An 11,325-nucleotide genomic window follows, 5' to 3' on the forward strand; every position below is an offset into this window, starting at 1 on the left:
ATAAAACATTTCAATCAACAGCTTTGTATATGTATTGTTCATTACTATTTGTTTACTATCAATTCATTTGTTATTTATCACGATAAAAACTATATTGTTTTAATTTTTGTTATTAATTGATGTAATTTTGTTTTCTTTTCTCGTAATTCTTAAAGTATTCTTCTTGAAATAACATAATTCCGAATATTTATGTTTTTATTTATTAAGGTTTTATAATAGTTTCAAAATAGTTTTTATTTAGTTTCATTAAAGTATTTTTATTATTGATTTTTTGTTATGTATTTCAAAAAACAAATAAAGTAAAATGCAATCGGAAGGAGTTGAACCTTCGACTCTCACATCTTGTTAACAAGGAAATTGAACTTGCAAGTTAAGTAAGTGTTTTACCACCTAAACTACGACTGCTTTTCAAACTTTTTTATTAAATGACCATTCTTCACTTTTTTGAAATTATTAAGAAAAAAATATTTTGTAATAATTATTGAATATCTTGTCTTTATCATATGTACAAATAATATAAACAAACACAAGTGTTTCCTTCTTTGAGGGGGTATCATTGTTAATTTAAGTTAATGAAAATGGTCATTGCAATTTTGATATCTTCACACATTTTCTATTTTCAGTTATTCCATCATTTATCAATACCACTTCATTCAATATAATTAATAATATATTCTTCATTGACAAAAGAGTATTTCTCTTTCATTCTATTTCAATTGATTCCTTTGTATTAACTATATATAATATATTTTGTTGTTAAATTATTTTCTATTTTGTTCTTTCAATAACTTTCATCTCTACATTAAACACTGTCCATAATAACATGAAAAATACTAAAATTGAAACATGTGTTTTTAAATGATTCAATATGTTATTATGTTATCAATCTTTTCTTTCAATTACATATATTATGATAAGTAATTCTTTATCTATATCATTTTTAATAAAATATCATCAAATTCTCCATTGTTTATTTTATAAATTTAAGTTAATTTATCATAACAACATTTAAATATAATATTCTTTTATTTATATGGTAGTTGGTTTTTCTGTATGATGAAATAATTAAATAGCATTGTTTTTATATGTTTTGATTCGAGATTTCATAATTCGATTATCATTTATAAATTCTTCTTAAAGAAAAATCTATCTTCTTTAACATTAGTTAGTATTTTATTTCTTTGTTGATTTAAAACAGTTTTATTCTCAATAATATATTCTTTCAATAATTATGTAATGAGTCTTTTTTCTTATTCATTGTTAATTTAACACGTGCTGTGGTCTTATTAACTTTCTTTTAGAATATTTTTTGAGTTATTTGACCTATAATCATTTCATTAAATCAATCTAGTTTCATTTAAGGATAATGAATACGTTTATCATTAATGTTGTTGTTATGATATTCGACTTGTATTCTGAGCCTTTCGATAAAATTATGATTAAACGAATACTTCTGACCCAATAAAGTAAATTCAATCGTTTTTATGAGAACACGTTTAACTAAATCAACTAAAAGTGTCAATTATTTATATCCTTTCTATTGTTTTATTAATCATTTACAGGATTTGTTCTAAAGTTTACTACTTCTTAAATGAATAAAATATACTACTTCAAAACGCTCATATCTAACTTCTAATATTATGGTATTACCATTAAATAAATAACTCTAATATGAAAAGAATGTAAACATTATTTAAATATAACAAATAAATATCGAAATTCTTGAATATTTCAATAATTATACCAGATATGATAACAATTTAACTGATCATTTCTAATATTCATTGCAAAGTTGCGTATACATAAAATATCATTCTCATCATAACACAATAAAGATAAACGTCCTAAAATGAATTCAATTAAAATAGCATTTTTAATTTATTCTATTTGAGTTTTTGTTCCAAATCTTTCATTTTGAAAAACAATTTTCTGGGATTCCCTCCATTTGTCTCAACTCCTCTTCACAACCACATCCATAGAAACAACTCTTTCCCATTTCTATAACTGGCATTAGTTGAGGTTTAATGTGTTTTAATGATGAACATCCATAAAAACATCTATTTCCTATTTTCCTAATTGATGGTGGTATAGTAATAGATGTTAATGTAGTACAATCTTTAAAACATTCATCTCCAAGTGATTTAACTTCTGATGGTATTATAGTTCCATATTTATTTCTATCTTCTTTTGTATATTCTATATTTTTACAGATATTTCCTGCTTCTTTTTCTTGTAAATATGTTAAATAATTAACTTTATCCCATATTATTTTTTTATTTATTCTTCCATCATCAAATTCTTCATCACTTATAATATAAATATAAAATGTTTCAATATTAGGAAAGAATTTTCTTGAATGTTCATTTAAAGGAATTGGATTAAAATGAAATCGTTCCATATTTCCTTGAAATCTTTTAATTCCTATTTCTAAATTAATAAAATCTTTAATATCATTAAAATACATTGATGTTGTCATTATTTCATTACATCCTAATTTCATTCTTTTTATATTGTTTACGTTTTCATTATTTTGTTGTTCAGCTGTGGTATTTAAAGAGTTTATCTTTTTAATAACTTCTCTTTGTTGTAGTAATTCATCTTCCTCAATATTATTTTCTGGGATCATTGCAGCAGCCTTACAATATAGCTCTTCATCTATTTCATGTTTTTTTATTTCAAAATCATTAATACCATGTTTTTTAATTTCTTCTGATGTAATTCCATAAGTGTTTCCAAAAAATGAAATTATTTTATTCTCACTGTATTCACGTTGACTTAGTGCTATCATACCAATAATTTCTTGTTTAACTTTTTCTTGATTTTCATTACTTATTATTTTATTTTCAAGTATTCCAATTATTTTTTTATTGTTTTTTCTATTTACAAGTCCATAACTTATATAAATTTCTTCACCTTTTGTTTCTACTATAATAAATGGTCTTGCATTTATTTCTAAATTATTATCTATTTTAATAATTGAAAACAATGAAACCACTTTACGAACTACTTCAAAGTTTTTCATTCCTCCAAGTTTTGCTGCTACTTCTATTCTTCTTTTACTCCCATCATGTGTTTCATTTGGTACACAGATAATAATCTTCTTTACTCTTTCTTTCTTTTGAATTTCACTCAAACATTTTTCAAAGATGAGTGCTAATTTAATTTCAGGTTTTAAAGTTACATGTTGACCACAAACTTCCTCTTCTAAGAATTCAATATCACACCCATTTCCTATTACCTCTTCAATAACTGTGCCATTGACAGCACTATCATTTTTTTCTCTTCCAATAATTATATCATCTTCAAACTCAACGATTGGTGTTAAGTACTTCTTTCCATTAAACTCAACCATTTCATGTTCTTTTCCATCATAGCAACACACCATAATTTTGTTATAATCAACCTCAATTCCTATTACTTTTTCTACTTGCATCTTTTCACTTTTATTAGTTCTATTAGTTCTATTTTACTCCATTTTTTATTTTTAAATAAGTAATTATTACCTCTTCTCTTTAAACGATAACCAGGATTTTCTGACTGACATTTACATCATTAGCTTATAATATATCCACTGTTATTATCAATTATTTATGTTTATCATAAATAAAGATATAATGAAATATTAAATAAAATAAATATAATAATTTGTTATGAAAAAATTGAACACACACCATATAGAAATGAATATTAAAAATTAAATTATTTGGAATTGCAATAAATAAGGTTATTCAAAATTATAACTAAATAAATTAAATTTGAACTGTCTGTGTCACTCATTCTTCTAATTTAATAAAATCCATTTTATTATAACTGACTAATTAATGAAATTGAATAATTATGAGAAACAATCATTATTCTCTTAAATTAAAGAATGTAAAATACAAAATAATTTATATATCATTCACTGATATTATAAAATATATTTTGATAATTATTATAAATTTTTTAAATCATTGATCAGAATGAAAAATATTAAATAATCTTCTAAGAAATGATAAAATAACTATAGAAGAGTATAGTCTATTTACTTTATTACTTCATTTTCCAAAAATTAAGTCTTAAAGATTTCATTTTATAATCAATATTAATTATAGATATGAATAAGTCATCTGTTATCATGAAATTTCAATTTATTTTTAGTCAAACTATTGTGAAATAAAAAACAGACATAAATCTCTTTTAAAATTACTTCAGTTTCTCATTCAAATCAAAAACTTGTTTTTTGATTTAATTCTATTCAAAACAAGACATAGATATCTGGTGTCAAGTCAATAAACCATCTCCTTCTTTTATTTAATTATTTTCTAATGAAATCTTTCCTGAACTAACATCTCTCAATACTAGTTCCGTCAATGTCATAAAAGCTTTTTCAATATTTTCTCCTGTTTTAGCAGAACATTCAAAAAATTCAGCGTTTAGTTTTTTGGCCTTGTCCTTACCTTCATCAGTAGTAACTGTACGTTGAGAAGAATCACACTTATTACCAATGATCATAAGAACATAATTACTTGAGTTATACTTTTCTAGTTCTTGTACCCATTCATCAATATGTTCAAAAGTGCTTCTATTTGAAATGTCATAAACAATAATAGCCCCAATAGATCCTCGGAAATATCCCCTAGTAATGCACCTAAATTTTTCTGAACCAGCAGTGTCCCAAATACGGAGTTTTATTAGTGTATCTTGAATCTGAACATTTTTTGTTCCAAATTCAACCCCAATAGTTGATTCATACTCTTCTCTGAAAGTTCCGTCTTGGAATCTCATCAGAAGACAAGTCTTTCCTACAGAAAATTCTCCAATAATAATGTATTTAAAAATATAATCAAGAGATGGTTCATTAAAAGTATTACTTGAGATAGTATCAGCATCAACAATATCTAAAATTGCTTGTCCTCGTTCTTTAGTTGTATCCTTTCCACAACACTAAAAACAGTTATAAGTTATCTTTTAATTCAGAAATAGTAAAAACCACAAACTGACATTGTCTTTTTATTAGAAGTTCTTTTTCTCTTTCATTTTTATTTTTTTTGAAAAAGTTTATTTAAAATTCCTTTTATAGTTAATAAAATAAAATCTGAAGATTCAATCATTTTTAAAGGAAATGAAACCAACCTGAAAAGACAAATGAATAATTTAAAATTATACAAACTAACATTTTAATGGAAATATTTAGACTTATTAGACAAGTTAAAAAATGAACACTATAGATGAATATAATCTACCTATAAGGAAATTAAAATTAAACAACAAACCGTTAATAATTCTGTGCAAGAGGCTCGATCTTTACTTTCAAAAATAAAACATTTATTAATAAAGTCTGCAAAATCAACTGGTACTTTAGTAATATCTCTTAAACCCTCTGCTCCATACACTGCTGTTTTAAACATCCCTTTAATTACTCCATGTTCTTTATATGGGGGTTGTGTTTCAAATAACTCCTGAGCAACACATCCAATACTCCAAACATCGACTTTCTCATTATATGGAATTTGTTTAATAACTTCTGGAGCCATATACGATTTTGAACCAGCCCTATTTGATGGGTTAGAATTAATACGTACAACTAATCCAAAATCAATAATCTTGACATCATAATTCCCATCTAACATGATGTTAGTAGTTTTAATGTCTCTGTGAATAAATCCTTGTTTGTGAATATATTCTAACCCCTTTAACGAACATTGAATAACATAAGCTATATCTTGTAATGGCATTGGCTGACTTTTTATTATTGTTTTTAACGTCCCTAATGAACAATATTCCATAGAAATAAATACTTGATTACCAAATAACCAACACCCAATCATTTTGATTAAGTTTGGGTGATTCCACAATTTCATACGAGCAACTTCAACTCCCATTTTTTCTGATCGTTCTTCTACAGAATGTTTTAATACTTTTAGTGCAACATACCCTTGTTCATCCATTCTTTGAACTTTATAAACATCTCCAAATCCACCTTTACCTACTGAAATAAAATTTTTATAATACTTTTTAGGATCATCAGTCAAACAGTATTGTTTTAATTCATCTTCTGGGTATATTATTTTTTTACCGGTTTGTGGTTTCTTCAAATATTCATCTTCTTCTATCATAATTTCTTTTTTATTTCCTTGTGTTACAGATCGTTTTTTTGTGACAGCCCGTAATATTTCACATAAAATTGCAAAATGTTCTACACATTCATCAGGATATAACATATTTTTAATACATATATCTCTACAACTATTAATTAAATATGCTAATTTATTTGAAGTGAATGTACGAACTTTAATAATTACAGGAGGGCGAATGAATTGTTCACAAGTCATTAAAGTGTTATAGGTCATATTTAATTCTTGATCATTTGAGAAAGAAAGAATAATTTTTCTAATTGCAGTATTAATTTCAAGAATATAATTAGCATGAATATTAAAAGAAACTTTAGAAGATAAAGGACAGATAGTTAAAGGGACATGAGGATTATCACCGAATAAAATAAACTCTCCATTATAAATAATCATTTGTCTATGAGCCCAAGCAGTTTGACCTCTTTTTTTACATTTAACAGAATATTTTTTTTTAACGATATCATGTTTAAAATCTTCTTCAAAAAATCTAGAAAGAGGATGAAAAGATAAAGTTCTTAATAAATAAAATATTTGTACAGTATCACTATAAGACTGTGTTATAATGTAATGAGTTGTAGCATTACCAAAAAGGTCATTCCAAATAATTTTAATTTTATCATCAAGTCCAACTTGTGATAATGATGAAAATAAAATTTCTTCACGAACTTTTGCATGTCTTAAGAAAAATATTTTTCTTGTTTTAAAATTAAAATATAACATACGATATTCTGTTCTTTTACCAAATGTTATTGCTACATCAAAATATATTTCTGTTAAAAAATTTTTTTTACTCTCTGGTATTTGTTGTAACTCTTTAATAATATGTAATGATTCATCATCAAGTTTTCTTTGTTGATTCTGCATTGAATATTTATTTATTTAATTTATTTCTGTTTTAGGGTTTTTTTATTTTTCTTCTTTTTGAATCAAATAAACAATTTATTAAAATAAAATCATTAAAAATATATTGAAAAATGAAAGAAATTAAATTTATTCTAATGCCTCAATTGTCACATCTTTCACATCAGTTAAAATAGTAATTTTAAAATTAGCAAATGTATTTGGTTTCATTGTTGATGGAATGACAATAACTTCTAATCCATCTTCTTCATCGACTTCAAAACAAGTAAATACATTTCTATTTCTTACCCATGCCTCTGGTAAATTAACTAAATTATCTTCATTTATATCATCAGCATCTAACCTTTGTTCAAGATTAACAAATACTGGTAATCCAATACTTTCAATCTTTCCTGACACTCCAATAAATTGTGATAATAAAATGATAATGTCTTTACATTCTTCTTTATTGTATTTTGCTTTAATAAGATATTGTGGATTTTTTATAAATGAATCTGGATCATCAACACTTCCTCCTGCTGTTCCTTCGTTCCATTCACCATTAACTGAAACAATGTTTGACCATTCTTTTGTTAATTCTTTAATTATAACACTTTCTTCTTCATAATAAATTTTTAATTTAAATTCCCCAACTTCTCCAGCTTCTGAAGTACATGGAACTAAAATATATTTACCTTCTCTTAATTTAAAATTCTTTCCAACACAAACATTTGAAATCAAGTTTGAAGTTTCTTCAACCAATTCACCAAAATCAATTTCTTTTCTATCAGTTTGTTTTGTTTCAAAAAGATAAAACCCAATTTTATTTTTATTATCAGGTTGTTCCATGGTAATAGACATTTTAGTATCCTTCTTGGTTTCTATTACATATTGGTAATTATGATAAAATTCATATGGACTTCCTCTATCAGCTCCTCCATTACTAGTTTGTGTCCACTTTTTACTATCTTCAAAGAATTTCCATTGTTTGTTATAATCAATTGGAATAAATTCAATAGCTTCCATATGTTCTGTTGAAACAGCAATTTTGAATTTACCATGATAAGGTTCTGGATTAATACTAGAAATTCTATTAAGATTAGTTGGAATGATAACATAAGAACCAGCATCCAATTCAAATGAATGTTCAATATTATCAGAAGCCATAGTATTTAAGAAATTTTCATCTATTTTAATAACTTCATTTGGATCAAATAAAGTTAATGGTCTATTTTCATAAAATACTTGGTCATATTTAACAATAAAGAATGTAACTCTATTATTAATATTATCTTGTTTTAAACATACTTTAATATGTAATTTTCCTGTTAATGTTAATAAAAATTGTGGATTTTCATACCATCTAGGATTTGAAATAATATTTCCTGAATCAAATCCTTTTTTCCATTCTCCTTCAAGAACAATTCCATCTAATTTTTTTTCTTCTACTGGAATTGGTGTAAATTTCATTGAAACTTTAAATTGTGGTAATACTTTTTCTTTCTTTTTTTTCTTTTTATCATTTCCCATTCCAGTTTCTTCAGGTGGTCTAACTTCTCCAATGTCTGGCTCAAGAATGTTTTTAGGTTTCTTTATGCTTTGAACGTAATGTAATTCTTCATCACCTTCTTTTATATCTGCCATATTTAATTGATAAAATCCAACACATTTACTTCCAATTAAACGTGGTTTATATAAAAAGAAATGAATGTTTGGTCTTGCACTATTTATTGGAAAATATAATGTTTCATCTATCTTTAATGTTTTACTTGCTTTCTTTTTTGTAGTAATGTATGTTAGGTGGTCAACATCACATACAATATATCCTAATGCACTACCCTTACAATCTTCAAATTGAATGGTAAGCATTCCTACTTTTCCCATTTTTGGTTCTCTTCCTGCTCTTTCTCTCGGTGTTTTAGACATTTTTATTATTTGGTTTATTCAGTACTTTTTACAAATCTATTAATATTTTCTTTTCTAGTTTAAAGGCGAATCTTATAATCTATTTTTATCTTTTATCTATTTTCTAGTTTTATTTTCCTTCTCTTCTTGATGTTTTTTCTCTTTCTTTTTTTCCTTTTATTTGTCTTTTCTTTTTTAATTTTTATAGATTTTACATCAATAATGTTTTGTATTAACATTACTTGACAGAAATATCTGATCAAAAAAAAGAAGTTAAAGTAAAAAGTGTTCATGGAACGTAAAAACAAATAAAATGTCTATACCATGGGAAGTAGAATGTAATATGAATAGTTAATACCATAAATATAAACAATAAATTTATGACAATAATATTTAATTTTTAGTTTTTTTCTATTTATCATATTCTTTTTAGTCAGTTTTTTATGTCTATTTGATGTTTAGTATTAAAAATTAATTATTAACCAAACAGAACTTCAACCAATTTATTCTATTATGGCGAGTCAAAACATTTGTGGTTCAGGTGGTTTTAATTAATGAAAACATTGATTGTTAACCCCTTCTAAAAAATTTAATCTTAGTATAATTTTATGTATCTCATAGTACTATTTTGTTTTTTTCTCTCTGTCTTTTCTTTGACCATTTCTCTATAAAATCTCATATATTTTTATTACATCTTTTAGGTTGTTTATTATTGTGAATATAGTAAATATTTCTTTATTTCTTTTTATTTTTTTAATTGTTTGTCCTTTGTTTTACTTTCAATTTTTATTTATGTTTTTCCAGTTTTTGCTTTTTCTTTTATTGAATTTTCTTTTGATATTATTTTATATTGTATTTTATTATTATTTTATATTATTCTTTTATTTATGTTTTATTTTTAGTACTATTTTATTTTCCATTTATTTTATTTCTATTTATTATAATTCCCTTTTTCTCATATTCTTATCAAATATTTATTTTTTCTTTCAAATTATTATTAGTATGGCTATTTCATATAAACTCTCATTGTATACTATTATGAATTGCTTTATTGCTGTTTTTTAATACTCTGTTTTTATATTGAAAAAAAATGAAAAATAATTTTAATATTATCAATAACAAATCAGTTTGATACAATTATATATTGTAATATTTGAAAATACTAAAAAAATGAAATAGATATAGAAGTAATATATATTTAAATGAATAATATTATAAATGAAAATAAAATAAAAAATTTGATAAAATTATTGCCAATATATTATTTTTGATATTTTACTGATAACTTCAATATGTACATATATTCATTAATTTATTTATATGATTTTTTTATAAACCATTATTCGACATATCATTTATTCATCTTTATATACATCCAATAATAATCAAAATAAATATTCATTATTTTATGTTTCAATAATATTTTATAATAATAGTTTTAATATAAAACAACTGATATAATAATTTATTATCAAATAAAAATAAAGGGATAGAATATTATTTATATTATATACTCACTGAATACAACTTTCAGTATTGAAATCATCAAAATGAACTAATAACATAATACCATTATTTATTTAGTTTTTAAATTATCTTTATAATATTACAATTCAGTCTCTTGTTTATTCATTGATAAATGAAAGAGATATAAGCGATTTTAAAAATAAATATAACAACAGGAAGAATAAAAGAAGAACAGAATGTTTATAAGAGATATTAAAGAATAAACAAAAGTAATGGAGTAACTAATAAAAGTTAAATAAGAGAAAAAAAACTTTTATTTGAAGGTATTAATCAAAACAAATAAGAAGAGCCTGTGGAAATTAACTCAGAAAAATATTCACAATGTTTCAAAGATAAAACACAGGTTATAGAAAATGTTGTTCAGATAAGCTTATTTTAAGAATAAAAATAGAAAAAGAAAAAAGAGAATTCAAAGAAGAATAATAAAAAATGTTTTATTAAAGAAATACAATGGACCATATCCTTCAATAAGAGAGAAAGGATTAATAATAACAAAGAATTTTAACATTTAAAAAAAAATAATTTCTAAGAATTTCTAGATAAAAAAATAAACAATAATTGTATTCCTCAACATCAAAAAGAAAGAATAATAAAAAATAAATATCATTTCTTATTAATTAAATAATATAACATAAAAACTAAAAAATATTATTTTAAGTTTCAGGATGTCAACAAGTAATGCATTTTTAAAGGAGATGAATGATATAGATGATACAGAAACAAAGGAAGAACAACCATTAGATAACTCTGATTTAGTTTCTGTTGACCATGAAAAAATAAACCAAGATAATGAAAGAATACTAGAAAGTATAGTCACAATACAAACAGAAAGAGCTAAAATACGAAACACTCTTTTAAGACAAAAAACAAAATTATCTAAACAAAACATTTGGGAATTAACAAAAACTGATTCCTTTTTAGCTGAAAAAATAAACTGTTT

At 23.7% G+C, this 11,325-nt stretch overlaps 4 protein-coding genes across 4 annotated transcripts, besides 22 other annotated features; all 4 read right to left on the minus strand.

Annotated features, from left to right (window-relative positions):
- Window positions 1-182: 182 nt before the first annotated feature.
- Window positions 183-273: a sequence feature (AT_rich).
- A 174-nt stretch (window positions 274-447) lies between these two features.
- Window positions 448-483: a sequence feature (AT_rich).
- A 486-nt stretch (window positions 484-969) lies between these two features.
- Window positions 970-1,035: a sequence feature (AT_rich).
- An 874-nt stretch (window positions 1,036-1,909) lies between these two features.
- Window positions 1,910-3,433, minus strand: EDI_313320 (uncharacterized protein; the record flags this gene model as incomplete). Its single annotated transcript, XM_001739023.1, has 1 exon — window positions 1,910-3,433. The coding sequence occupies one exon, from the start codon at window positions 3,431-3,433 to the stop codon at window positions 1,910-1,912; it is 1,524 nt and encodes a 507-aa protein (XP_001739075.1).
- Window positions 3,434-3,473: 40 nt separating this feature from the next.
- Window positions 3,474-3,502: a sequence feature (AT_rich).
- A 72-nt stretch (window positions 3,503-3,574) lies between these two features.
- Window positions 3,575-3,647: a sequence feature (AT_rich).
- Window positions 3,648-3,683: 36 nt separating this feature from the next.
- Window positions 3,684-3,705: a sequence feature (AT_rich).
- Window positions 3,706-3,907: 202 nt separating this feature from the next.
- Window positions 3,908-3,951: a sequence feature (AT_rich).
- A 342-nt stretch (window positions 3,952-4,293) lies between these two features.
- Window positions 4,294-4,985, minus strand: EDI_313330 (GTP-binding protein YPTC4, putative; the record flags this gene model as incomplete). Its single annotated transcript, XM_001739024.1, has 2 exons — window positions 4,294-4,926; window positions 4,980-4,985. 2 exons carry the CDS (start codon window positions 4,983-4,985, stop codon window positions 4,294-4,296), a joined length of 639 nt encoding a protein of 212 aa, XP_001739076.1.
- A 32-nt stretch (window positions 4,986-5,017) lies between these two features.
- Window positions 5,018-5,077: a sequence feature (AT_rich).
- Window positions 5,078-5,225: 148 nt separating this feature from the next.
- On the minus strand, window positions 5,226-6,977 carry EDI_313340 (serine/threonine protein kinase, putative; the record flags this gene model as incomplete). Its single annotated transcript, XM_001739025.1, has 1 exon — window positions 5,226-6,977. The coding sequence occupies one exon, from the start codon at window positions 6,975-6,977 to the stop codon at window positions 5,226-5,228; it is 1,752 nt and encodes a 583-aa protein (XP_001739077.1).
- Window positions 6,796-6,830: a sequence feature (AT_rich).
- Window positions 6,978-6,979: 2 nt separating the features above from the next.
- Window positions 6,980-7,108: a sequence feature (AT_rich).
- EDI_313350 (uncharacterized protein) lies at window positions 7,104-8,879 on the minus strand (the record flags this gene model as incomplete). Its single annotated transcript, XM_001739026.1, has 1 exon — window positions 7,104-8,879. One exon carries the CDS (start codon window positions 8,877-8,879, stop codon window positions 7,104-7,106), a length of 1,776 nt encoding a protein of 591 aa, XP_001739078.1.
- Window positions 7,578-7,600: a sequence feature (AT_rich).
- An 82-nt stretch (window positions 8,880-8,961) lies between the features above and the next one.
- Window positions 8,962-9,062: a microsatellite.
- Window positions 9,063-9,217: 155 nt separating this feature from the next.
- Window positions 9,218-9,277: a sequence feature (AT_rich).
- Window positions 9,278-9,586: 309 nt separating this feature from the next.
- Window positions 9,587-9,670: a microsatellite.
- Window positions 9,671-9,795: a microsatellite.
- Window positions 9,796-9,930: 135 nt separating this feature from the next.
- Window positions 9,931-9,971: a sequence feature (AT_rich).
- A 43-nt stretch (window positions 9,972-10,014) lies between these two features.
- Window positions 10,015-10,093: a microsatellite.
- A 63-nt stretch (window positions 10,094-10,156) lies between these two features.
- Window positions 10,157-10,194: a sequence feature (AT_rich).
- A 41-nt stretch (window positions 10,195-10,235) lies between these two features.
- Window positions 10,236-10,371: a sequence feature (AT_rich).
- Window positions 10,372-10,429: 58 nt separating this feature from the next.
- Window positions 10,430-10,467: a sequence feature (AT_rich).
- Window positions 10,468-10,866: 399 nt separating this feature from the next.
- Window positions 10,867-10,910: a sequence feature (AT_rich).
- A 60-nt stretch (window positions 10,911-10,970) lies between these two features.
- Window positions 10,971-11,042: a sequence feature (AT_rich).
- Window positions 11,043-11,325: the final 283 nt, after the last annotated feature.

The sequence above is a fragment of the Entamoeba dispar genome, genomic scaffold, assembly GCF_000209125.1.
Source record: "Entamoeba dispar SAW760 scf_1105229461889 genomic scaffold, whole genome shotgun sequence".
NCBI lineage: Eukaryota > Evosea > Mastigamoebida > Endamoebidae > Entamoeba > Entamoeba dispar.